Source organism: Chamaea fasciata, unplaced genomic scaffold, assembly GCF_029207755.1.
Source record: "Chamaea fasciata isolate MVZ Bird 193981 ecotype frontalis unplaced genomic scaffold, bChaFas1.0.hap1 SCAF_19, whole genome shotgun sequence".
Taxonomy (NCBI): domain Eukaryota; kingdom Metazoa; phylum Chordata; class Aves; order Passeriformes; family Sylviidae; genus Chamaea; species Chamaea fasciata.
In genome coordinates this window covers 6,664,812-6,690,132 of record NW_027094104.1, presented here as the reverse complement: position 1 = coordinate 6,690,132, position 25,321 = coordinate 6,664,812, and the positions used below count along the sequence as shown (strand labels likewise).

At 55.9% G+C, this 25,321-nt stretch overlaps 2 protein-coding genes across 5 annotated transcripts; both read left to right on the top strand.

The window, feature by feature from the left end:
* The first annotated feature begins 31 nt into the window (after nt 1–31).
* LOC136299100 (CMRF35-like molecule 5) lies at nt 32–4,421 on the top strand. Of its 4 annotated transcripts, XM_066200427.1 has the most exons (7): nt 32–111; nt 211–552; nt 1,290–1,425; nt 2,368–2,471; nt 3,029–3,102; nt 3,677–3,811; nt 4,094–4,421. In XM_066200427.1, the coding sequence occupies exons 1-7, from the start codon at nt 72–74 to the stop codon at nt 4,226–4,228; spliced, it is 966 nt and encodes a 321-aa protein (XP_066056524.1). In that variant the 5' UTR covers nt 32–71; the 3' UTR covers nt 4,229–4,421. The 4 variants fall into 4 exon arrangements, with proteins under 4 accessions (XP_066056524.1, XP_066056523.1, XP_066056522.1 ...); XM_066200426.1 differs by having other exon boundaries at nt 36–552; nt 1,359–1,425; XM_066200425.1 differs by having other exon boundaries at nt 36–552.
* Nucleotides 4,422–7,256: 2,835 nt separating this feature from the next.
* On the top strand, nt 7,257–19,968 carry XYLT2 (xylosyltransferase 2). The gene is made up of 11 exons (XM_066200604.1): nt 7,257–7,409; nt 12,265–12,739; nt 13,208–13,383; nt 13,697–13,899; nt 14,295–14,375; nt 14,526–14,742; nt 15,148–15,324; nt 16,165–16,427; nt 16,535–16,730; nt 17,125–17,458; nt 17,817–19,968. Exons 1-11 carry the CDS (start codon nt 7,257–7,259, stop codon nt 18,137–18,139), a joined length of 2,598 nt encoding a protein of 865 aa, XP_066056701.1. The 3' UTR covers nt 18,140–19,968.
* The last annotated feature ends 5,353 nt before the right edge of the window (nt 19,969–25,321 follow it).

Sequence of the window (25,321 nt, the reverse complement as noted above, 5' to 3'; positions counted from 1 at the left end):
GGGGCGGGGCGGGCTCCGCCGAGAGGAACCGGGAGCGGCAGCACGCTGAGCCCTGGCGTCCCGGAGCGGCCATGCAGCTCCTGCCTCTGCTCGCCTGGGCGCTGCTTCCAGGTAAGGTTGTGCCGGAGCCCCCGACTGCCGGGGCCGCCCCGTCGGGCAGGAGGTGCCGCTGCGGCGGCAGCGCTCCCGCGGCTCCGTGTGTCTCCACAGGCTGCGGGGCAGTGACGGGGCCCGGCACCGTGCTGGGATTCCTGGGGGGTTCCCTGTCGGTCACCTGTACCTACCAGCCGGGCCAGGAGAAGTTGCCGAAATTCTGGTGCACACCGCGTGCAGTGATTGGTACCTGTAGTGACGACATCGTCATCACCTCGGAGTCGGAGCCCGAGGTGCGGCAGGGCCGGTTCTCCATCCGGGACAACCGCGCACAGCGGGTATTCACGGTGACCGTGGATGGTCTGTCTAAGGAGGACGAGGGCACCTTCTACTGCGGGGTGCGAACAGGAATACTTCGGTATGATGACAGTGCTGCTGTGAGGGTGATCATGGTCTCAGGTCAGTACTTGTGGGTTACAGGTCCCCCAGATCCAGCATGGATGTGTCTTTCCCTTTCAGCTGCTTGGAGCAATGGGGGCAGCCTGGTGTTGGTGGGTGCCCATGCAGGTGGGACAGCCCCAGGGTGTGTCACCACAGTGCAGTGGGTGCCACCATCACTCATTCCCTATTCTCAGTTGTCCCCAGAGCCCCTGCTTGGCATCCCAGGGTCAGCCATCTTTATTAGTGAGGTGCACTGTGCTCTCTGGGTCCAATTTTCTTCCTCTTTAGCTCTCGCTGCCCTTTCTGTGCCCTCCTTGCCTTAGTTTATCACACTGGGGTGTTCCTCATTGCACTGTGCTGCCCCATTTCCAACTTAGGACAAGGCAGTGCCTCTGGGCTCCAGGCCCTGGGCTTAGCAAATGTCTCTCTGCATTGCCTTGCCTGGGATCAGCCTGCCTAGCAGGACAGTGTATGTGTGGTGGTGTTGTGTTAGTAGTAAACTGGGCATGGGGTGCCCAGACCCCCTTTCTGCAGCGTGAATGTGTTTTGTTCATGTTTTGTGGGGCACTGAGACTGTGAAAAGCCTCATGAGCAGGGGAAGGTTCTTACTGACCTCAAGATGTGTCCTCTGGGTGTGGCAGAGGGGATCCAGCTTGTCCTGCTGTGACAGCACAGGGGTCACTTCTATCTCACTGCAAAACCCACAGCATTTTATCAGCCAGAGATCAACCAAGCCTCTTCTCTTTTTGTTACAGCTTCTTCCACCCTCCCATCATCGACCTACACAACCACCTCGTTCTCTGATCTCATTCTCTCTGTAACAGGCCGCACACAGACAGTTTCCCAGGGGGGAATTGTGCAATCAACATCAAATCCCTCCACCTCTCAACTGTGAGTAGGAGCTCATGCCTACAGCAGCCCCTTTCCTCCATCAGCTGTCTGGTGCAGCTGGAGCCCTGCAACCATTGGGCTCTTCACACCACCCTTAAGGATCCAGTCCTCCTGGTTTTGCCTTTAGACACCACTCCACATGGAAAAATTCTTCCCTGTGAGGGTGTGGAGGTCCTGGCACAGGTTGCCCAGAGACGTGGATGCCCCATCCCTGGAAGTGTTCAAGGCCAGGTTGGACAGGGCTTGGAAGAACTTGGGATGGTGGAATGTGTCCCTTCCCATGGCAGAGAGTTGGAACTGGATGATCTTTAAGGTCCCTTCTGACTGAAATCATTCTCTAATTATATGACAGTAATTCTTGTGCCTCTAGTCATATGGGAGAGGTGGTTCCTGCCTGCAACACCAACCCCATTTCCTTCCCCAAAACTCAGTGAGATTGTTCCTAGGAAGCCAAGTGCTGCCCAGTGTCCTGTTCTTTGTAGTCACTCAGAGCCTGGCAGAGATAGTTGCAAAAGCGTGAAACCAGAGTGTTAGATCTTCTCCCCTTCTGTCCTGCCACTGTGAGGTGATGGCAGCAGCAGACAAAGCTGAGACTCCCCCTCAGCACACTCAGGGCTGCGCTGGCTCACTGACTTTATATGTTTGCCCATTACAAACAAGATTAACGAAGAGTGGAGTTAAACAAAGAGCAAATGCAAGAAGCCCTTCTTAAATCACTGAAGACACATCAGCTCTCAGATCCAAGCACCATTTTCTTCTGCATTGTTTAGTTTGCCCTGCTCCATGCTCAGCTGGCAGCCTGACCAGCCCATGCCTGCTGTGATGGGCAAGCCCTACCATGCACACCTGCTTCCTTTGTCACCCACAACCGCCTTCTGCAACCCTCCCCCATGCTGGTTCATCCTGAGAGGCATGACAACATAAACTCTTTTTTTCTTGCAGCTTGGACGTGGTTGAACACATCCTCACTCCAGCCATCATTGTGGTTCTTTTTCTGTTTGCAGTGGCTGCTGGTGTTCTGGTAATACTCTCCAGGAAGAAGAAGGGTGAGTGAAGTTTCCAGTGCCACACACATCCTGTTTCTGTAACGAGAAACAGAGCCTGCTCTGCTTCTCTTATTTTTCCCCTCTGTTTTTTTTCCTCCCCCATTCCCTTTCTGATCCATCCAGTTCCTCAGTCCATCACTGAGACCTCCACCAAGGAGGTTTCCCTCCCTCAGGAGAACAGTGGGACCATCTCATGGGTGTTATCCCGTGGGTGTTCTCCCCTGGGAGCAGGGAATGACAGCCCTTGTGGTGGGTGCTGCTGGTCACAGAATCTGCTTGAGTTTGTCTGGGCACCATCAGCCTCTCCAGATGGGCTCACTTGCATGGGCCAGGCTTACACTAGGCTTGATGCAAAGTTTAAGGCCAGTGTGAAGAATGGGGAGGGACAGGAAGGGGACATTGCCAGCTGGCAGGTGGGGTCTGGCTTTATTTAAAGAACTGCTCCAGTTTAGATGGCTCATGGAGTGTCAGGTTCCTGTCCTGCTTTATGGCAAGATTTGCAGTGGCAGTGCAGTTTCTCAATACGTTCCTTTTCCTCTATTTTCACCCATGTCCAGCCACATCCATGCTTCATCCAGCCCTTTCCGGAGCAGCCATAGAGATGGACAGGACTCGCAGCATGTCATGTACAGTAAGGAAAACCTCTTGGGTTCTTGGGATTCTGTGCCCCAAAGTTCACATGGAGAGGGGAAACACTGCACCATGAGCTGCCAGAGCTGCTGCTTTCAGCCAGGTTCGTGGCACTCTAGGCTGAAAGGGATCCTTTGGGCTCTGTTCGCCAACAGAAAAACACAACCAGGGACTTTCTGTGACTATCACAGAATATTCCTGGGAAAGGAATTTAGGATTGAGCTGAGAGGTTTCTCTCCAAGCCTCTCCAAGCCTGGGAGCTGCTTCTCTGGGTGAAACAGCCTTGGGAACCTGCAGCAAAGCACATCTGAAGTGGCTGCAGGGTAGCTGCTCCTTACTTACTAGTTGGAAAGTATTTTCTGCTATTTTCTGCCAGCTCTTGAGAAGGGGGTAGTGTCACTAGAATTCCCCTGGGGAATGTTGAGCCAGCCCTTGCTTAAGTTTTTATTTCCACCCAGTGCCCCTGCAACCATCTCAACACCCATCAGGACAGGCAGCAAGGTGGGAGATATTGCCACCCCTGTGGGTGCAGGCAGGGAGTGGCAGCAGGGTAAGAGCTCATCCATCTCCATCAGGGAACAGAAGGCTTGATCTATGTGGACATTAACCACGACACTAGCGTGGCTGAGAGCCAGTACAGCAATGCCGAGGCTTTCCGCCGCCTGGAAACACCCCATGTGGAGTACATAGACGTCAGGCAGAGTGCTCAGGTAAGAGAATACCAAGCACTGCCAAGCTGGAGACAGTGAGAGGAAAGCTGGAGTGGACTGGGTGACAGAATGGGCAGCAGGGTGGGCTGGGTGGGGAAGGAGAGGGCTGAAAAGGGAAATGTCAAACTGGGGTGCAAGTGACTCTGGCTAATGTAAGTTCCCTCTCCGGTCCCTGTGGCTGCTTCCGGGTGCTAAAAACATCACAGAGAGGTTCCAGCGGACAGTGTTTGCCTGGAGTAGCCCCACAAAGGATGTTTTTTGTTTATCTCCCTCCTTTCCCAGCCTTTGGAAGAGGACAGAGAGGCGTTATATGCCAAAGTGCAGAAGCCCGTGCCGCAGCAGAAGCAGATCTATGCCAAAGTGCCATCAGCTCCACGGCCCAGTGAAGAGCTCTACAGCACAGTGGGGGGGAAATGAGCAAGCACCCAGCCCCATGGGCTGCTCCTGCCGCTGGCAGCACCAGCAAGACTTGCACAGAGGACATGGGGTTGATGTTCTGCTCAGGCAGGAGCCTGCTCAACAGCAGAGCTGTTGCTCTCCGGGGCTTGGATGTTTCTTTGAAGCAACATCAGAGAGGATGAGGTTGTGTGGTGGCACAGAGAGAGTTGAAGATAAAGTCATCTCTTTGCAAATGCAATTTGGAGTCCTCATCCATCCAGCAGTGGTGCTGGGAATAAAGCGCTCCCCCTCGAAGTGGGGTAGTCCAGACAAGAGACCCACCAGGCAGGGTGTGGGAGAGGTGGACAGGGGAGGTGAGGCTGGGCTGGTGGGTGAGCTGGTTCCCTGTGCTCACCACTCATCCCACTTGCTCCTTTGGCTGCATTGTTCATGTGGGCTGAGGCTCCCAAACTCACTGGTCACCTGTGACTGACATTTTTTCATGCTAATGCCAGCTGGCAGCTCCTGGGAACCTGGATAGTGGGAAGTGTTATGTCCAAACACATTTGCAGGGGTGCTCATGTGGAGGGTGAGGTGTAACAGGATCTTGGTGCAGAAATGGCATCTCCCCCAATGGTCCCACAGGCCCCCAAACGGTTTGCTCCTGCTTTTTCTCTCCCACCACTCCCAAGGACCCCCAGCCTGGGAGCAGACAGATGAGCTGCAGCCAGTACTTTGCTCTTCTCTGCTTTGCTGATAATTTTTCTTCTGACACCCACCAAATAGTTTCTCTGTGAAGTGTTGCTGGTTTATCCATGGCACTGAGAATCTGATAGCATTGGCCACGGCCTGTGGCTGTGTTTGTACAGCAGGTTCCCACCTGCTAAAGGGTTTATTGCAGAGTCTCACCCTGAGAGCAGGTCCAGCCCCTTGCTTGTGCCCAGCTGGGCTCCAGCAGTGTGAGAACTCGGATCTTTAGGGACAAGGACTCTGGGGGCTCCAGCATAAACCCACAGCCCCACCACCAGGTGCTGCAGCATCAGTCCCCACGGGAACGTTCCATGTGGTCTTGCCCCTGGTGTGCTGGTGCCCTCCCCCATGAGTTCACTCTTCTCTGGCCCAGTGCCAGGCAATTCATCTCTCCACTCCCAGGAAAAACAGGCCATAGGGCTGGGTGTCGATTTGTGATGGGCTGGGAGCAGAAAACCTGAGCTCTTACATGTACATGGTTCCATGCAAGTGGTTTTGACAAAGAGGTGTATTTTCCATTGCCATGAGAATTTGAGCACTGTAGCTTTTTGCAGCCAGGCTGGTTTCAGGGCAGGGATGCTGATTTACACCACAACCAGGAGGAGATTGAGCTGGGAGCTTCTCACTCTCTACAAATACCTGAGAGGAGGTTGTAGTCAGATGCAGGTTGGTCTCTTCACCCAGGTAACAAGCAACAGGACAAGGGGAAACAGGGTGCCACAAGGAAAAAACTCTGCAGGTTGTGCCAGTGGAGGTTTAGACTGGACATTAGTGAAAATTTCTTCATCAAAAGGGCTGTGAAGCCCTGGAAAAGGATGCTGGGGGATATGTCACAATCCCCAGAGGGGTCTAAAAGGCATGTAGATGTGGCACTTGGAGACATGGTTTAGTGGTGGCCTTGGTGGTGCTGGGTTAATGGATTGTCCTGATGTTCTCAAGGGTCTTTTGCAACCTAAAGGATTCTAGGTAGAGAGGCTTTTCCTGCTGGTGTGGAGATGCTGAGGCAATCTTGCAGCTCTCAGCTCATGAGGCAGGAACCAAATTGCTCCTACCAAAGGGGAAGCCCTCCCAGAGCTCAGCAGGCTGCTCAGAGCCCTTCTGCAGCCAGGGAAACCCACCCTTATCAAAACCTCTTCCTCAAAAAGCCCTCAGGGGCATTGAGTCTGCAGTGTTCCCTCAGCTTTATTGGCAGAATCTGCCCACAAAGCTCACAGGAGGTCATGGAACTCTGAGGAGCTGCTATCACAACCCAGCCACTGCTTCCTATTTCCTCTGCTGAAACACCCACCCTCCCCTCGCATAGCTTCCACAGGGGACAGGCTCAGAGAGCTGGGGTGTTCAGCCTGGAGAAGAGAAGGCTCCAAGGAGACCTCAGAGCCCCTTCCAGTGGCTAAAGGGGCTCCAAGAGAGCTGGACAGGGACTTGGGACACTGGCCCAGAGTGCCAGGACAAGGGGAATGGCTTCACAGTGCCAGAGGGCAGGGTTAGATGGGATATTGAGAAGAAATTGTTCCCTGGGAGGGTGGGGAGGTCCTGGCACAGGGTACCCAGAGAAGCTGTGGCTGCCCCATCCCTGGAAGTGTTCAAGGCCAGGTTGGACAGGGCTTGGAGGAACTTGGGATAGTGGAAGGTGTCCCTGCCCAAGGCAGGGGGGTTGACACCAGTGGCACAGGCACACAGAACATGAGTGGCCACACACAAACAATTTGCGCACCCCAGTGCACACTCACATCACTCACAGTCCCACACACATTCACTTATATTTACTCACACTCATTCACACTCACATTGTCTCACATACACTCACATTGTCTCACATTCATTCACAGACACTCACACGTTCATTTGCACACCCACTCTCACATTCATTCACTCTTACACATTCACATGAATTCACTCTCACATTCATTCACTCATTTATTAACACACGCTCACATCCATTCACGCTCATTCACCAACATTCATTTACTCACACGTTAATTCACTCTGAGCGTGTAAGTACACGCTCGCACTCATTAATTCACCCATTTACTTACATGCTCATACGCATTAATTCACTCACATGCTCATACATTAATTTGCTCACACTCACATCAATTCTCTCACATTTCACTTACATGCTGACACATTCATTTTCATACACGCACATTTACTTACACGCTCACATTAATACACTCGCATTCATTCATGCTCATTTACACGCACACATTCTCTCACAGGCCCCGCCTCCGGCCCCGCCCATGCCCCACCCGGCCCCGCCCATGCCCCGCCCCTCGGCGCCCGCGCATGCGCGGCGGCGGCGGCGGCGCGGCGGGCCATGGTGGCCGGCGGGGCCATGGTGGCCGGCGGGCGGGCGCGGAAGCTGGTGCGGCGCTACCGGCTGGCGGCCGCCACGGCACTAGCCATCCTCCTGCTCCAGGGGCTCGTCCTCTGGAGCTCCGCCGGCCTCGACGAGGAGGGCCCGGCCGAGGTGTGCCGCGGGAGAGAGTAGGGGCGGCCGGGGCCTGCCGGGGGGACGGTGAGGGGAGGGGGGCGGTGAAGGAGGGGCCGTGCTGAAGGAGGGCGATGAAGGGGCTGGGGGGTCGTGAGGGGACTGAGGGCGACGCGGGAGACAGGGGAGGCCTGAGGTGGGCTGAAGGCCTGGGGGGTCGTGGGAGGGCGGTGGGTGCTGGGATGGGGCTTTCGTGGAGAACCCCTTGGGACGGACAGTGCCCTGGGAATCGCGAGTGTCTCCTTGCTCGGGAGCTGGGGCGGGGACAAAGGGGTGGGCTCCGTGGGGTTGGCAAGGCCCGTACCCACGATGGGGCTCCTGGGGTGGGGCGTCCCGCAGCCTCAGGCTGCTGGAGGTGTTGGCGGTGGGGTGGGCAGCGAGATGTTGCCTGGGGGGCTTCTGGCTGCAGCAGAGCGGAGTCACAGCACCTGAGAAGGGGAGCTTGTGGCCCGGGGGGGGCGTGTTTTGGGTCTGGCATAGAGTGGGGAGTTTGATGGAGGTTTTGCACCTGTGGTTTGGGGGATGTTTTGGGAAACTGGGGTCAGGGACACCCAAACCATAAAACATTAAATTCAGAGAGCTGGGAGATTTGCGTCAGCTCCCGTGTCGCTGTTCTGGTGAGAGATGTCCCTGTGAAGTGGGAGAGTACAAGAACCTTTTGGAGTCGCTGATGTCTTTATACCAGAACATCCTGCTAAGGCCAAATGCATCACTTCTTTCTTGTGAGTGTGGGGAAACTGAGGCATGGTCTGGTGAAGGAGTTTGCCCAAGGTCAGACACAGAGCAGGTATCAAAGAAGACCCAGGCTGATAAAGCACGTTGCTGCCACCTTCAAACAAAGCTCCCACCCCTGGGTTGCTAATTTGGATTTGTTTATTTGTTGGGAGCTGCCCAGACTGTGTCCGGGTCTGCTATGTCTGTGTGGGTCAGTGGCTGAAGCCTCCTGCTGTCTCACTGTTGTGGAGGGTGGTGCCATGGTCAGCAGGTCTAGAAAGCTTTCCCTGAGAGCAAAGAGGTGAGAAGGGGAACAGGGTAGCCCCTTGCAGTGGGGAAGATCGCTCAAGTGACGCCACTCATTGGGCAGGTGAATTCCCAGCCTTAGGCCTCCTCCTGGGCCACGGGGCATGGCCATGAGCACCCTCATGGGCTGCCATACGCCCATCACCAACACAGGACCAGGGAATGAATGTGGCAAGGAGGTGATCATGGAGGCACTGGAAGCATGAGAGCAGACTGATCTGGCACCAAGGAGTACCCAACTGCTCCTTTCCCTGCTCTGTGCCCTTGATCAAATTACTTCACCTATCCTGGCTTCTGCTTCCCTCTGCACCATCCTGCACTCCTTGTCTGCTGTTCTCTGCTCCTGCCCTTCACAGCCTCCTGGGTTGGCTCATTCTACCTGGTCCTTGCCTGGTTTCCCCATGTCTCATCCCAAAACTGAGCTGGGCAGCTGAACATGTTTGGTCATGGGTCCCCTTTCCTGGAGAGGAGTTGGTTCACTACCAGTAGTCCTGGGAATTGACAAGCCTCTTTGGAGAAGACAATAGCCATCCTTAACTTCACAGACAGCCCAAACCCATTAGCAAGCTGAGAAAAGTCCAATTAACCTTCATTTCTTACAAAATGCAAAGCTCTTGGTTTCTGTGCCATCCTGCAGCTTCTGATTTAGGCCAGACCTAGAGGAGACACCATTTCCCTAAGGGCATTTCTAGTAAAGCCAGAGTAACAATCCCAGGAGAGTCTGACCTTATAGGCCTGAAAGGATTCGTGGAAGTTTGGGATTTCTTAATTGCCAAAGTAAATGGCTCCTTCCCACTAATGGACACAGCTCATCCCCACCATGAATGGGCTATGACTGGCTGTGGAGAAAGAAAGAGACACTCAAGTCCTGGAAGTGCTGTGGAGCTGGCTGTGCCTCTTGGATCCATCAGTTCTCCTCCCAAGCCTGTTCTGGGGTCCTGCAGGCTGCCTATGTTCACCAAGAAGATGCTTTATGGGATGCAGACCAGGGGTATCTGTATCTGTCTCCATCTGCCCAAGTCAACACTGCGTTTCCTCCTGGAAACCAAATAATTCTTGTTCCACCAGGATCAAACAATACAATCCCTATCCAGACTGATGGATGAGAGAGGAAATCCCCATTCCTGCTGTGGTCAGCATGAGTGTCTCCCCACCAAGTGGCAGCCTGAGAGACCAGAGCGATCCTGCCTCTGTCATTGTGACCCCCACAGCTCCTGAGTGAGCACAGGAGCTTCCCGAAGCTCTTAGTCTGTGGTGGAGCTGGCACCAGTGAAACTCAAACCACAAAGTTTCCTTGTGGGTGGAGAAGAGGACCTGTCACTACAGTGTTTTAGCTACTTGGTCTCCTGTCTTTGTCTGTCCAGGCAGGACGTGGCACCTCTCTGGGGCCTATGTCTTGGTGTCCTCTGTGCTCTGTGGCCACAGGAGAAGCTTTCTATGAAGTGTCTTTTCTTCTGCAGGAAAGATTCCTTGACAGTTATTTTTCCTGCCAGAGAGCTTGTTTTTAGGGGACTTAATCCAGCCATTTTAACTCGGGATTCATCTGATGGCTTTGGAACATTTTGGTGCTGGTTTTGCCTGATGAGTGCTGGTATGTGGCAGAAACCTGAGTTAGCCAGAGAGGGAATCCTGCAGAAACCAGGTGCTGTTAGCCCTACTCCTCCTAGTGGCACAGTGGGATCTGTGCTGGGCATGGCATGGAGGTAGATACATGACCCGCTGCTCTGTGTCACTCTGGGGTGGCAGTGTCGCACCAGGGGAGGCAGAACAGGACAAGTCTCTCCAGTAACAAGCAACAGGGCAAGAGGAAATGGCCTCAAGTTGTACCAGGGGAGGTTTAGGTTGGATATCACCCTTGAACAGGCTGGATGAGGAAGTGGTGGAGTCACAGTCTATGGAGATATCTAAAAAATGTGTAGATGAGGCACTTGGAGACATGGTTTAGTGGTGGCCTTGACAGGGGTTTAACAGTTGGATGATCTTAGCGAGTCTTTCTAACCTAAATGATTCTGTGATTCTGAGTGAGCTCTGGCTGGTGCCTGGAGTCATGTGTGTGTCAGAAGGGGGGAATGGGGAGCCTCACTGACTGTCCCACACAGGTCTTAAATACAGCAGAACAATGTGGCCGGAGCCATTCCCTGCCAGGCTGGGGTGGCGGGATCACTCTGCTGTGGTGCAGTAATTAGAAACCCTAGAGTTCCGTGGCTGGCAGCTCCGGAAGGGCTGGCAATGCTTCTAACAACTTCCCTACTGGGAAAGGCAGCTAGGCATGCTCCTGAGCTGGGAACAGGGCTCTTTCCAGGGGGATGAGCAGGACTGTAACCATGGGTGGGCATTGAATGTGGAGTGTCCCCAGAGTCAGGCCTTTTGGGAAGTGCAGGATGTGGGTAGGATCAGTGAGTCTCTTCCTGTAGGAACATGGAAGAGACTCTCTTCACTTGTGGCCTTCTGGCTGCCCTCTCCTCTGATGCTCTGTGGGGAAAACAGGTTTATAGCTCTGGAACAGATGGTCGTACATGGTGACTAATGGAGGGTTCACTGCCTGTCTTGGGCTGCCTGTGACGCCTGTGGGTGGAAGCAGGCTTGGCTGATGCCCACTGAACCAGCCCCTCGGGATTTAAGCAGTGGTTTGGCCATGGTTGTGTCAGCACAACATGGGTAGTCTGGGGACTCTGAAATGGGCAGATCACACCAAATGTTTTCCAGCCTTTTCACTCTGTGCTCTCTCCTGGCTGTGACCTTCCCATTAGCTATACCCTCAAGTGAGTCTTGTGCCAGGGGCTAGTTCAGTCCTACTGTCCTTGTGAGGCATCTGTCCATCCTTGTGAGATGCTGCTGCTCAGGAATGCCCCTGGATGTTCCTTACAGCTCTCCATGGTGCCTGGCACAGCTTCTGGGCAGTCAGGGTTTGGGGGTGCTGTGAGACAGCCCTGGGAAGCTGGACTGGAGCAGGCAGCTGCCTGCCTGTCATCAGGGAGTGCCTGTGGTGGGCTGGGGCACATGGCCCCGACATCACGGGTACCACTCACTGTGTAAGTTCTTTCCCATGAGTGTGGCATCCAAACTTCCCAGCTCCCTGCTCTCCCCAAGGCTGACTGTCTCTGCTGGTCAGCCAGCCTGGCAGAGGTAACGAAGCGTAATTAACTGCTCCCTTTACACATCCACTTGGGTCCTCAGGAGGGTTTGTGACTGAGTTTCTAGGGAAGGTGGTGATGGCAGTGCCTGCCCCAGCCCAGCACGGGGAGCCAGGGTCCAGAGAGGGGAGCGTGGGCAGGGCCTTGGTCTATTCCTGTCCAGTGCTTTCAGCCCAAAGAGCACAGCTGTGGCTGCCTGGGACTCTGGCTGTGCTGGGCTTGGGCTCACAGCATGGTCATGGCAGGGAAGAGCTGGTCCAATAGCTCGCCATGAAATAACCCTCACCAGCCAGTACAGCCCAGTGCTTATCTCCAGCATCAGGGATGTCCCTGCATGGGCAGGACCTCAGAGGATGGCTGATGCAGACACATCCCACTGTGTCCATTTAGTCTACAGTGAGCCCAGCCACAGAGAGTAAGATGGTCTGAGTGTCCCCATGATGGGGGCATAGGCAGGGGGCTGCTGTTGGGTCTTAGCCTGGGGTTTTAGGTAGTGAAGAGGCTGTGTAATGTCCTGTGCTGCACAGTGGTTGCTCCTGGAGCACCTGTCATGCTGCAGCATTGAACTCAGCGGGGACTGGGAACAGGGATGCTCCGAGGAGCATGCTGACAGAGCTAGGGGGAAGCAGGCCTGAGTTAATGCTGTCTGTCCTCTCTTTTGCATGCACGTGGACCTGCAGCAGGAGCGGCAGAAAAAAGCTGGGTTTCCCGAGAGCAGCGACGGCTCCAAGGACTCGGACAGCTCTGCCGGGCGCCGGAGCAGTGCCAGCCGGAAGCACGGCCGATGGCGGGGCCGGCCAGACAGCCCCGGGGCCGTGGTGTCCAAGGTGGTGAGAGCCGTCACGGCCAGGCACAAACCAGGATGGAGGCTGCCGGCCATGCTGGACTCCTCCAGCCGCAGGAACCTGACAGAGCTGCGTGGGGAGGCCCAGCTGGCCGTCTTCCAGCAGGGTGACACGGGCAGCGTGGAGGGGGCTCCCCAGCCCACCGAGAACAGTTTCACCCCCAAGTGTGAAATCACGGGCAAAGACGCCCTGTCGGCGCTGGCCCGGGCCAGCAGCAAACAGTGCCAACAGGAGATTGCCAACGTGGTGTGTCTGCACCGGGCTGGCAGCCTCATGCCCCAGTCCGTGCCTCGCCACTGCCAGCTCTCAGGTGAGTCCTGCTGGAGTGCTCCTGGTCACCCTGGGCATTGGGAATATCCCAGGCAGGCTCCTAGGCCACCTTCCTTATGTCACCAAACTGTCCCACCTGGCAAACAGCGGCCTCAATCTGTCACTGATTCCCAGATTATCGCTGCCTCTATAATCCAATCAAAGCTGTGCCAGCCTTCTTAAATAGAGCTGTTCATCCCAGCCTGCAATTCTGCAGGGGTCAGAGCCAGGCCCAGCTGCATTTTCTGTTTTTGATGCACCAGAGGAGGACACCCCCTTTCCCAGCACCCTCCATCAGTGTAACACAAGGGGCTGCATGTGCCATCATGTCCTGGCAGTGCAGCCAGTTTGAGATTTGCCCGAGGCGGAGTGCTTCCCTGCTGTCCTGTGCCTTGGTCAGGAGCTCCAGGTAGTAGCTGGAGCTGGGGGTGGCTGGGGGTGGCTGACACCCCTCTCCCTCCCCATGCAGGCAAGGTCAGCCCTGTGATCCAGTGGGACGAAAGCCGGCTGCAGCAGGGGCCCCCCAGCAAGCCCGTGCGCATTGCCTACATGCTTGTGGTGCACGGCAGGGCCATCCGCCAGCTGAAGCGGCTCATCAAGGCCGTGTACCACCAGCAGCACTTCTTCTACATCCATGTTGACAAGGTGTGTGGCAGGGGGGAGGGAGTGGATGCTAACAGTGATCCATTGGTCCCTGGGAGAGGGAACAGAGCTGAGGCACAGGTGGTGGTGAGTGAGGAAAGTGGCTGGATAGGGTTAGTCCTCACTGCTGTGGAGCTGTGACCCTCTGCTGCTACTTCTGCAACCCCACAGAAGCAGGATCTATTTGCCCCTGCCCTGTTTGCTGCTTCCCTCCTTTTGGAGGCTGCTGCAAGGGCTGACTCTGGGCTGGCGGCAAGGAAAGCAGGGCCCTGGGAGGATCAACTCTTTTCTGAGGGTGGGCTGTGTTCCCTGGCAGCGCTCCAACTACCTCCATCGCGAGGCCGTGGAGCTGGCCCGGCACTACCCCAACATCCGTGTGACACCCTGGCGCATGGTGACCATCTGGGGAGGTGCCAGCCTGCTGAAGATGTACCTGCGTAGCATGAAGGACCTGCTGGAATTGTCTGAGTGGCCCTGGGACTTCTTCATCAACCTGAGTGCCACTGACTACCCCACGAGGTGAGGACCTTGCTGGGGCAGGGGAGGGGGCTGGAGGTGTTGGGGCTGTGTGTCGCGGCACCCTTGGGAGGGGCGGGGAGGATCAGGGAGCTGAGGGAGATGGGGTTGGAGATTGCACCCACGTGCTGGTGATGATGCTCCCAGGCCAGACTGGACCCATGTATGCAGAGGAGCCCAGCCAGTACCTCAGAAGCTATTTTTTCCTCTGGTCTGGGTGTTGCAGGAGGATATGCACATGAGGCAACAGACAGCAGAGAGGCTGTGTCTGTCCAATGATGGGACAAGGGTTTGAGTCAGCAACTTTGGGCTCCTTGTGTCCAATGGCTCTTGCAGAATGAATGTTTACTGGGCTGCTTCATCCCAGGAGTATTAACGATTCCTGAATTGCACCTCAGGACCAATGATGAGCTGGTGATGTTCCTGTCCAAATACCGAGATAAGAACTTCCTGAAGTCACATGGCCGAGACAACGCCAGGTAATCTCAGCTAGAGGCAGAGTTGAACTGGCGGAACAGAAAATGAGGGATTTCAGAAAAGAACTGGAACAGCTGTGGCAGGGAGGGAGTGTTCTGCATCTGCACTTAACAAGGTGGTTGACAGTCCTAACTCCTCATCCCCATGCCCAGGTTTATTAAGAAGCAGGGCCTGGACCGCTTGTTCCACGAGTGTGACTCCCACATGTGGCGGCTGGGCGAACGCCACATCCCTGAGGGCATCGTGGTGGACGGGGGCTCCGACTGGTTCTCGCTGACACGCAGCTTTGTGGAATATGTGGTCTATGCTGATGACCAGCTGGTGTCCCAGCTGCGCCAGTTCTACACCTACACACTCCTGCCAGCTGAGGTGGGTGCTGGCTCTGGGCCATGGGATGGATTTTCTTCCCACTGTGCTTAACATCTCTGTCCCACTTCGTCCCTGCTCTGGGTAGCTGCAAAGGGTGTCGCTGGTTCTGCTCAGGCAGTTTTGTGCCTCCCCTTTTCCAGACATAGGTATAAAAGAGGGAAGAGAGGAGCAGACAGGTCAGGGGTCATGTTTACATACAGCCCAGCTTTAGGTCCAGTCACCCTTTGGGCCAGATAAGGACTGGTGCAAGCCTGGTCCCTTAAATGTTACCCTGTGCTGGGAATGGGGATAAGTTTCTGTTCAGTAGCAGTTGAGGTCTGTCCTTCTCCTCTATGAGTGGGGATCTCCATTAACTGCCTGTCCTACATCCCACTGGGTGTCCTGTCCCTTTTTTGCCTTGCACAGTCCTTCTTCCACACGGTCCTGGAGAACAGCCACGCCTGCGAGACGCTGGTCGATAACAACCTCCGAGTGACCAACTGGAACCGGAAGCTGGGCTGTAAGTGCCAATATAAACACATAGTCGACTGGTGCGGGTGCTCCCCAAATGACTTCAAACCCCAGGACTTCCTTCGGCTACAGGTGAAAAAGATCCTCCTTTCTCTTCCTGCTCTTTCCCCTCCTCCCTGTCCTCTCCTCTCTGAGCTGTCCTGTGGGCACCCCAGGCTGCAGTGTCAGCTACTGTGTATGTCCCTACAAGAAACTGGAGCATGGTCAGGTCCCCCGGTGGGGCTCAGTGTAGATGTGTCTGTAAACAGGTAGTGGGATTATCCTGACTATCCTGCCCTGCAGCCAGGCTTCTCCTTGCAGCATTGCTCCTATTCCCAGACTTTCTCTCCTGTTTTCCTGCTCTTTCTCTGCAAATGTATCACCTGGGGCAAATACCTTTTTAGTAAAACCCCTTCAGAGTGCTGTTTCTTTGGCAGGTCAAAATGCCTTGTGACAAAACATCTCCCATGCTCTCTCAATGTTTGGGGATGTGGACTGAACACAGGAGGTTTGGGGGAGATAGGGCCAGCCCTGGAAAGAGCAGTTGTGGCAGGATTTTCCAGCAGTCCCAGGCTTGCAGAGCCCAAGACCCTGTTCCTACAGGCTGTGCCACATGGCCAGAGCTAATGCAGGGCTCAGCAGTGGCTCTGGTGGGTGGGAGCCCGTCAGAGTAGAGACTGCAGCAAAGGAGGTGGATGACACATGGCTGCTTCTGGGCACAGAGAGGGGGAGGTGGTGGGAGAGATGGGGACCCATCTGCATTACCACTCTTGGTGTGCTCCCACTGATCCTGTCTTAGAGGATCCCACATTCAGGCTGGCTGTGCTGTGCTGCTCCTTAGCCTGTGCCTTCAAAGTAGGCAGAATGGAGTGCTGGAGTGGGAGGGCAGAGTGGGTGCAGCCAACATTGTTAGAAATTCCTGTGCTCTTCCAGCAACTCTCCAGACCCACCTTCTTCGCCCGCAAGTTTGAGTCAACAGTGAATCAGGAGGTGCTGGAGATCCTGGACACGCACCTCTATGGCAGCTACCCTGCCAACACCCCAGCCCTCAAGGCCTACTGGGAAAATGTCTATGACCGTGTCGATGGGCTCAGCGGTCTCAGCGATGTCACCCTCACCTTCTATACAGCCTTCTCCAGGCTGGGGCTCCACAAAGCCTCATCCACGCTGGCAGCCAAGGCTGACAAGCTCTGCAGGTGGGGTATTTTCTGTGGTCTCAACCCAGGCTCCAGAGGGAGGCCTTTATCTTGTGCTGGAAGGATGCTTATGCTCAGATGTGCAACCTCTCTGTCTGTCTCTCCAGATTTGAGCCTCGAGGCTTCCCCTCCAGTGTGCACTTATATTTCTATGATGACCGTTTCCAGGGTTACTTGGTGATGCAGGAAGTGCAGAATTTGGCAACTGGGCAGGCAGAATCCTTGGAGGTGTGGATGATGCCCCAAGGAGCTCTGAAGCTGTCAGGTCATGGAGGGCAGGCAAACCGCTTGCAAAACCTTGAGGTAAATGAGGTGCTTTTCTCCCTGGCTTTCCCACACTGTGCTGCCATTCCTCCTCTGCCCCACCTGCATGCCATGGGGACAGAGGGACACAGCTGCCATTGTGTCTTAGAATAAACCTTTATCTGGAAGTTTCTGAGTACTTGTGAGGAGCTGATTGATGGAGAACTGGCCTTCAGGGGATCTTTCAGAGGCAGATGAGATCCAGTGCCTGCAGCTGCAGGAGGCCTTGTACAGCTGAATTAGTGCTGGCATGTGATCCATGGAGGGTGGGGTGTCCATTGCTTCAGACTTCAAGGTTTATGTGTTCTCTGTTTTGGGGAGGTGAAACACAGAACCTCAGCTGATAGTGTCTCTTTGCCTAGTGTCCCACTGCTTGTGCTTCCTATCCCTCCAGGTGGGCACGGAGTGGGACCCCAAGGAAAGACTCTTCCGCAATTTTGGAGGCTTGATGGGGCCTTTTGATGAGCCGGTGGCCATGCAGAAGTGGTCACGGGGCCCCAACCTGACGGCCACGGTGGTGTGGATTGACCCCACCTACATCATTGCTGCCTCCTACGATATCACGGTGGATGCTGAAGCAGAGTTCACCCAGTACAAGCCCCCCCTCAACCACCCCCTGCGCCCTGGCATCTGGACCATCCGCCTCCTCCAGTTCTGGGAGCCTCTGGGGGAGACCCAGTTCCTGGTGGTGCCTCAGACCTTCAACCGCAAGCAGCCTCTCAGGAAAGGTGAGGGTGCTCTGGAGTTTGGGGCTGGATGAGAGGGTGTACTTGTGGGCAGTCCAAAGTGCTTCCCCCTGTTCTGGCCCCTGGGCTGAAGCTGATGACCAGGCTGGAGCAAATTTTTCACCAGTGTCCCCTTGCCCATGTGAATCCTTAGACTGGGCTGTCCTCTTGGCAGCTGTGGGGAGCCCATTGGCATGTCAGTCAGATTCTTCCTGCAGCAGCATCCTTGTGATGGTGGGGAGCTGGTGTTAAAAAGGGATGGAGTGCTGTGCCCCAACTAGAGTTGGGGGTAGGACCTGCAGGGTGCCAGAATGTTGCTGCACTGCTCATCCCCTCTCTTTTCTCTCCGTGTCTTTCCCAGACGACAGCAACTGGCTGCATGGTGGCCCTCCCCGCAACGAGTACATGGACCAGAATTTCCAGGGCCTGGGCGGGATCCTCAACCTGCCGCGCTCCGAGGCAGCAGAGGAGGATGCGGTGCGGAAGGCACGGCTGACGGGCAAGGAGCTGGAGGACTGGGTAGACGCTTCCATTGGCACCTTCTGGTCCACAGCAAATGTCTGTGTCAGCAGCCCCTCTGCCTGCGCTTCCCTGGAGACCTGCAGCAAAACCTCCTGGAGCTCCCTCTCCCCAGACCCCAAATCAGAACTGGGGCCCGTCAAACCTGATGGGCGGCTGAGGTAGCAGGAACAGCTGGAGGGCAGCCTTGGGAGCAAGGAGCATCCTCCGTTTCTGTTTTGGGGGGTGTCTCTGGACCACATCACCCTGTGCCATTTGCACCGTAGTCACTTGAGGAAGAGAAAAAGGGAACCTCCAGGCAGGAGAAAACCTTCTCCTGTGGGGTATTTTGGGCAGAGGGAGAGGCGTGAGGTGGGTCTTGCCCATCTCAGGGCAGGAATGAGCCCTTGCTGGCCAGGGAGAGGGTGCTGGAGTGCCCATCCCTGTTGGGGGCATGGCAGGCACCTGGGAAGAGCTGTGTGTTTGTTACTCCAGGCCCTGGAGCCTCAGGAAAGGGTGATGTGGGAGGGAGGGACGGCTGGTGGGTGGGCAGGCTCTGGACCAGCTCAGCATCCTGCTCAGCCCTGGGCTAGAACTTGGCAGGATGGGCCCTTGTTGCTGGCTGCTGCCCTGGTGGGCCGATGAGGGACTGGAGATAGGCAGAAGCAGAATGAGTCAAAAACTGCCGTGTGCACGGAGCTGCTGCTGGCCCGGGGTTTGCATCTCATCCCTTCCTCCCCAGCCCTTTAGTTTGTATTTTTATAAATATATATATAGAAATATATATGATGCAAAGTGCAATAGAGACGAGACCCCGCATTGGCCGGGAAGTCCTTGTGTCTCCATCTCCCCTCAGACTGTAACATACCTTGTTCCCTTGGGTGTCCTGGTGCTACAGGACAGGGTGCTGGGTCGTTTACATACTTTTTTATTATTTTTATTATTATTGTTTTACTGTTTGCCCATTTCCTGCTGAGGGCTGCTGGGGACCTGTAGCCTGCTGGCCTTGGGGCAGGGTTGCCCCCAGGTTGTGGGGCAGCTGCCCAACTATGCCAAATGTCTGGAGCTCTGGTGCGTTGTGCGACGGCAAGCGGGTAGTGCTTGGTGCGTGGTTCAGGTCCAACAAGCCGCACTGAAGACTCCGCCACTTCTGTCTCCACTTCAGCAAAAGCACGCCCTGGTCCTCTGCCAAAATATCATCCACAGGGCCGATGTCCTGCTGCGGATGAGCCATGCCTGGAGGGCTGCCCTGTGCCACAGCTTCTTGACCCGGCCTTTTCTTTTCTCCCACGTCGGCAGAAGCTCTTGGGACCTCCTGCGCTTCCCTGGCCAAAAAACAAAGCAGTGAGACGAGGTCTGGCCAGCTTCATCCTCCTTCTTCTGCTTCTTCTTCCCAGTGCGCCAGAGGGAAGATGCGCCACGTCCTCTTGGGAAGGGTTGCAGTGGAGCATCCCTCTTCCCTGCAGTCCCCCCAGGATGTCCTTGGGGTCTGCCTCCAATATTCTTTTCTCCAAGACTGATGCTGCCTGGAGAAGTCTGGGTTTGGTTTCACCCTGGGAAGACACTTCACAGCTGGGGACAATCTGGAGCCCACCTGGCCCAACCCTCTGCTCAAAGCAGGGTCTCAGGAGCTGGTGGGATTTTGCTGTCTCCATGGATCTGTGCCATCTTAACTTTTCTCCCATGTCCCAGCTCTCTCTGCTCGGCAGGTCTGACACTCCCAGTCTCCAAATTTAAGGATGTGGGTGTTGCAAGATGTGTACTGTAAAACGGAGGGGACTGAGACCTCTGTGTGTGAGAGCAGGTACCTGATGGCACTCGGCCGCCCTGTCCTGCACCCACTTCTGCTTGGGGTGCTTTGAGGTTGGGGAGGAATGTGGGGGAAGAGGGGCCACACAGGGGAGGATGCCAAAACTCTGTCAGAACCATTATGTAAAGTTGTCTTAAATATGCAACATCATCACAAATACATCTGTATCTCTACAGTTTGGTGTGTCGCGTTTTCGTGCTGTTCTGGAAAGGGTGAAGAGTGGGGGAAGCTTGGCCGTACCCGGCGAAGATGTAAGTTCCTCCTGGGCACCGGGACAGGGGCTGTGAGGGTGTTGGGGCAGGGTCACCCTCCTCAGATGGGTGATGCGTGGCCCAAAATCAAGCTCGGGGTTTTCAAAGCCTGCGGCTGGAGAGTGAGAGCGGGAGCGACCCGGAGCTACGGGCTGAGTCCGGTTACACCCTGGCAGCGGGTGCCCTGAAGGCATCCGGATACTTAACGTTGATATGGCACTTAATTAAGGTGTTAATCAGCTAATGAACGGGCACCTCCTGCTGCCTGCGAGGCCAGGAGCCTCCCGCGGCACAGCCCAGCTTTCCTTCCGCAGGAGCGGGGCAGCGCTGAGGTTGTCCCATGCCTGCTCATCCCAGCGGTGACCCGCAGCCTGGCTGCCGCTCGGCCGGGACCGCGGGACTCCGGTAACCGCGGCAGGAGGCCGGGGCACCCGCGGATGAGCCGGGCTGGCCCTGACGTGTGTGCGGAGGGGGAGCCCCGGGAGCCCCGCGGCCGAGCCCGCCCGCCGCGGGCCCCGCCCCGCTCCGCCCCTCGCGGGCCGTGGGGCGCGGGCGGCGGGCAGGGGCTGTCGGCGGCGGGGTCGGGATGGCGCAGCTCGCGGACGCCTCGGGCCACACGGCGACCACCAGCGCCAGCATGGACAACAATGTCCTGGCCATCGTCATCGCCGCCAGTGAGTGGCGGGCGGGGGCTCCGGCGGCGCCGGGAGCGGAGCGGGGGCGGCCGCCGGGCGGGATCGTCCTCTGCCGGTGCCTCTCGGGCTGTGCCGATAAGGCGATACCTGGGGGTGGGCGGGGGAGTGGTCGCTGCAGCAGCCGGTCCTAATCCGGGGGGGTCTCGCTGGCTCGCGGGATTGGGGCCGGAGCGGAGCGGCGGAAGGGGCCGGCGGTGCCGGTGGACTCCGCGGCCGCGGGTTCCCGTGGGACCGGAACACCGGCGAACCGGCGCCCTGCCGTGGTGCTGAGGGAGCCGAGAGCCCCGGGCGAGAGACGGTGGGTGCCGGTCCCCGCGGGTCGGTCCCTGCCGCCGCGATCCGGGATGGGATGAGCCCCTCTTGGCTCTGCAGGTTGTTCCCGGTCTCGTAGGGAGAGAGAGATGTTGGGCACAAAGGGGCTTTACCGCTCTTGCGACGGGCGGCAGGTGGAATCGGCTTCTCGGGGGCTTCTCCAAGCGGCAGCCGCGCGGCGAGAGCGGGCTGCAGGAGGAGGCCCGCGGGCCCGTCGAACCACCGCTTCTCTCGCCTCTCCCGTCTCTTGGCAGCGGTGTCCACCTCCGTCTTCATCGTGGCGATCCTCATCCTGCTGCTGCTCTTGTACCACCGGGACCCCATGTGCTGCCAGTTCCTCTGCTCCTGCCGCCTGTTCCAGACCCCCAGCCAGTATGTGAGTGTCCCCCGAGTCCTCCCTCTCTTCCTCCTGCCCACGAGTCCCCCTCTGTCCCTTGAGCTCCTGTTCCTTTGTGCTGGGTCTGTGGGGCTGCACTGCTGGATTACTGTCCTGCAGCCTGGCTGGGATTGCTGATGGACATGGGTCCTCCAAGCAGAGCTGGGCTCTGCCACCTCCTTGCTCCCACTCTATCCAAGAAATTCATCCATCCACCCACCCAGTCCTGCCTGGCTGTGCCATTGTGGTTGTATCTTCAAGGCCCCACACTAAAAGGCTTCCCGGCTCTCCACACGGCTCAGGAGGGAAGTTCTCCTCCCCCTGCACAGTCATGTGTGGGGTTGGGTTGTGCTTTATAGGAAGGGGCTCAGCAGGGAAGGGAGCTGGAAGCTGAGGGCAAAGGCAGACAAAGCCACTCGCATCCCTGACAACTGGCTCTCTTGTGCACAGCTCCTGGGGAAGGAGCAGTGTGACACAAAGCCCTTTCACTAGCATCTGTAATTTCCTGGGGCTGGCTTTCAACTAGGGAAGCTGATGGAAAAAGAGCAGCGTGTGTAGCCAGCGTTGCTTTTGTGGCAGTGACTGCCTGGGGAAAGCTCAGCTTCCAGAGCTGCAAGGATGGCTCTTGAGGGGAGGGCTGCAGGTACCACTTTGCAGTCCCTGGGAGAAGAGTGGATATTCAGCCTCACTAGCAAGGGGTGGAGAGACTAGTGCTATGAAAGGCAAATCTAACAGTTCAGCACAGGCTGGGAAGTACCCAGCAGAAACCCCAGTGGAAATAGGCTGCATTGATGGTATCTTGTCTGATTGTCTCCACTCCTTTCCCTCTCTTCCTTCTGTTGCCTGCCCATGGAACACGTAGGGAGTGGGCCCTGCTGCTCTGCTCCCTTGCCCCGTGGAGCTGCTCCCTGAGGCAGTGTGGGATGCTCCCTGAGCTCTGAGGTGGAAATTTCAAGCAGGCATCTTGCCTTTAGCAAAGGGCAGAGTGGAAGGACGGATGCAAAGAATTACATATGGAAAGGGAACATATATAGACTGTATTTCCTTCAGAAAAAGAGAAGCAGTTGTAGTGTTAGCTTTTGGGCAGTTAGCTTCTGGGCAGGAATAGTTGCACTGGTTTTCCTCATCAGTTATTGAACCAACAGCTGGGTGCTGTTTCCCTGCAGCTTCTGTAGTTGTGCTGTAGGGCCAAATTCCTTGGTTGTTAAGAGCAGAAGTAAATCCTTACAGTCCTCCTTGCGCATCCCTGGTTGCCCTGGAGTCTCTAGGCTGGTTTCTGCTGGCAGAGATGGGGTTTTCTGAGAGCAAGGTACAGCCATGGCTCAAGTCCTGGCTCTGGCTCGAGGGGCTGTTCTCTCTCTGTGAACAGGATTTCTGCTCAGTGTTGCTCAACACCTTGATAGGGAATCCAGTTTAACTGGAGCGAGACAGCTTGGGAACAGCACAGCTATTGCCCTGCAGATTTGCTAGCTGCATTATCCTGAAATGACCACCTCAGGAGATAAGTGCTTACAAATTCTGTAACCCTGAGCATGTGATGGAGCTTTTATCTACTACATCAGCGGAATAACTGGGTTTTTTTTGTTGTCCCCAAAAGGAGTTGGTTCTGCTGATTCTCAATGAAACCCTGCCCTGGGGCCCAGACTTGTGCTCTGGCTGTGCTCTGCTCCAGCTGGCTCCAGCCCTTGAAGCAGACCCTGCTCTGCCAGGGAGGAGGACCTGGAACTGTTGGTGTCACTGAACAGGCAGGGGCTGCTGCCAGCAGTGAGAGCTGCAGGACCCACATGGGCAGAGGGAGCAGTTCCTCCTCTGCCAGGGTGCTGCTGTCCCATGAGAGCTGGTTGAGCTCTGCTCTCTGCTGGGCAGGATGTGAGGGAGTTTGGCTTTTCTCATGTCCTCCTCATTCCAGGAGCGTCCCCCGCCCTACTTCCGCAGCAGCCAGCAGCTGGTGGGACCCCAACATGGAGCCTCACGGCTGGAGAGCGCTGCTGAGAACCCCGGCATGCAGGTGATGGCAGGGTCCCTGCTGGGAGCTGGGTGGGAAAGTAGCAAAGGTGCTCCTGAGCTTGGAAAGAGGCTGGTTATGGGGTTTGCCTGGGATAAAAGGTGCTGGGCAGCATCTTCTGGTCCTATCTCACAACTTTGGGAAGTGCTGCCAGCATGTAAAAAACCCGGGGGTGGGCGGCATGTGGAGGGAAGGAATATTGCAGAGGACACCACTGTGCCCTGAGGTGTTTGGGCATGAAGTGCCAGTGGTACATCCTGGGGGCTTGGGATCCTGCACTGAAGGTCATGGTGTAATTGCCTCCTGGGAGGGCGGATATTCTCTCGGGGTGTTCAAAGGAGCCTACCACTGCCTACAACTTCGAACCCTGAATTAGCTCAAGGCTGCATCAGGACATGAACTTCTAGTGATGAGAGCCACCAAAACACTGACCCTTTTCTGGGGATGGGCATTTCCAGGGAGACGAGCTCTTCTGTGTGGGACCCCCCAGCACGTACCAGCTTCCGTCCTGGGAGCAGCCCCGCCTGCCCAGCTACGAGAGCGTGCGGAAGAAAGATCGCCAGCGGGAAATCCATCAGATGATTGCCGACAGGTTTGGGCTATGGGCAGAGCCATCCCAGGAGGTGAGCTCCCCTCCCTGCAGTGGGGGCAGCAGTCACCACTGCGGTCCATATCTATGTCTTGCTTCAGCAGCTGGTGGTAGCTGAGGACTCTGTGCTCTGTGATTGCCTTCCCCTGATAGCTTTTACCTCTGGGAAAGCACAAAGTATATCGGGAGGCTCCTTTGGTGTACATCTGTGCTGGTTAATGATCCATCTCCCCTCCCCCAGTGCATTTGCAGAAATGCCTCTACCAGGAGGCAGGGCAGAGCCCCAGGGAGAAAGGGCAGGCTCTTTGGATCATCTGCTCCATACAAGTCTAGGCTGGGAGTGTTATTTTTGGATCTCTAAGGCTTTCATGGGCTCTTGCTTCCTTCTGCCTGCAGGACACTCCTGGGGAGACCCCTTGCTAATACCTTGAAGTGTTTATGGCTTATTTATGAGCAGAGGCTTGCTTGTTATGATATTTAAGATTTGCCCTCCCTCAATGGAACAGGGAAAAGTGAGTGCATCCTGCCAAGTAGGTTCTGTGGCAGCATCCTGAGACACTCCCCTTCAGAGACCTCATTGTCTAAAGAAGAACAAAAACGTTTGAGACCCTGAGTAAAGCATTAAAAGTTCACTGATTTACCTGGATTTTGACCTCTTAAAGCTGTACCATAAAGCCTGGCATAGTCAGCCCTTGCCACTCAGTGTTTGGAGCTGTATCTAATGATACCTGCCTGAAAAGCACCAGCCTGATATAGTGGAAGGTGTCCCTGCCCATTCAGGGGTTGGAACTGGGTGATGTTTAAGGTCCCTTGCAACCCAAACCATTCTGTGATTCTAGGAAAGCTGGGCAGCGAGGGCACAGGAGAGTAAAGCTCCAAAGACAAGTAGTTGAAGAACGGCACTGGAAGCTCTCCCACAATATCCTCATGCCACTTCCAGTCAACTGTGGGGAGAAAGCTAGCCCAGCTCTGCCAAAATAAATGTGACAAAGCCTGGAGGTTCCTCTCTCTGTGCAGCGAGACTTGCTGAAACCTGGGTACAACACTTGGTTTGTAGGTACTTGTGTAAATCCCAGCAATTTTCCTCTAGTCAAGGGAAAACAAATGACAGCCCTCTCTCAACAAAAGTCAAGTTTGTTCTGGCCTTCTGCCAAGTCCTTGAAGGGGAACAGGGAAGAGCAGGAACCTGGCACAGAGTGTGAGGGGAGAATGTCTCTCAGCAGGTCTGTGTCATGTTCCAGACCGATGCTCTCATCTCCAGGTGTTCCCCAGCCTACAGCCGGCTGCGCTGGAGGACTGCGGGGGTTTAATTTCAGGCTGGTGGTGGTTG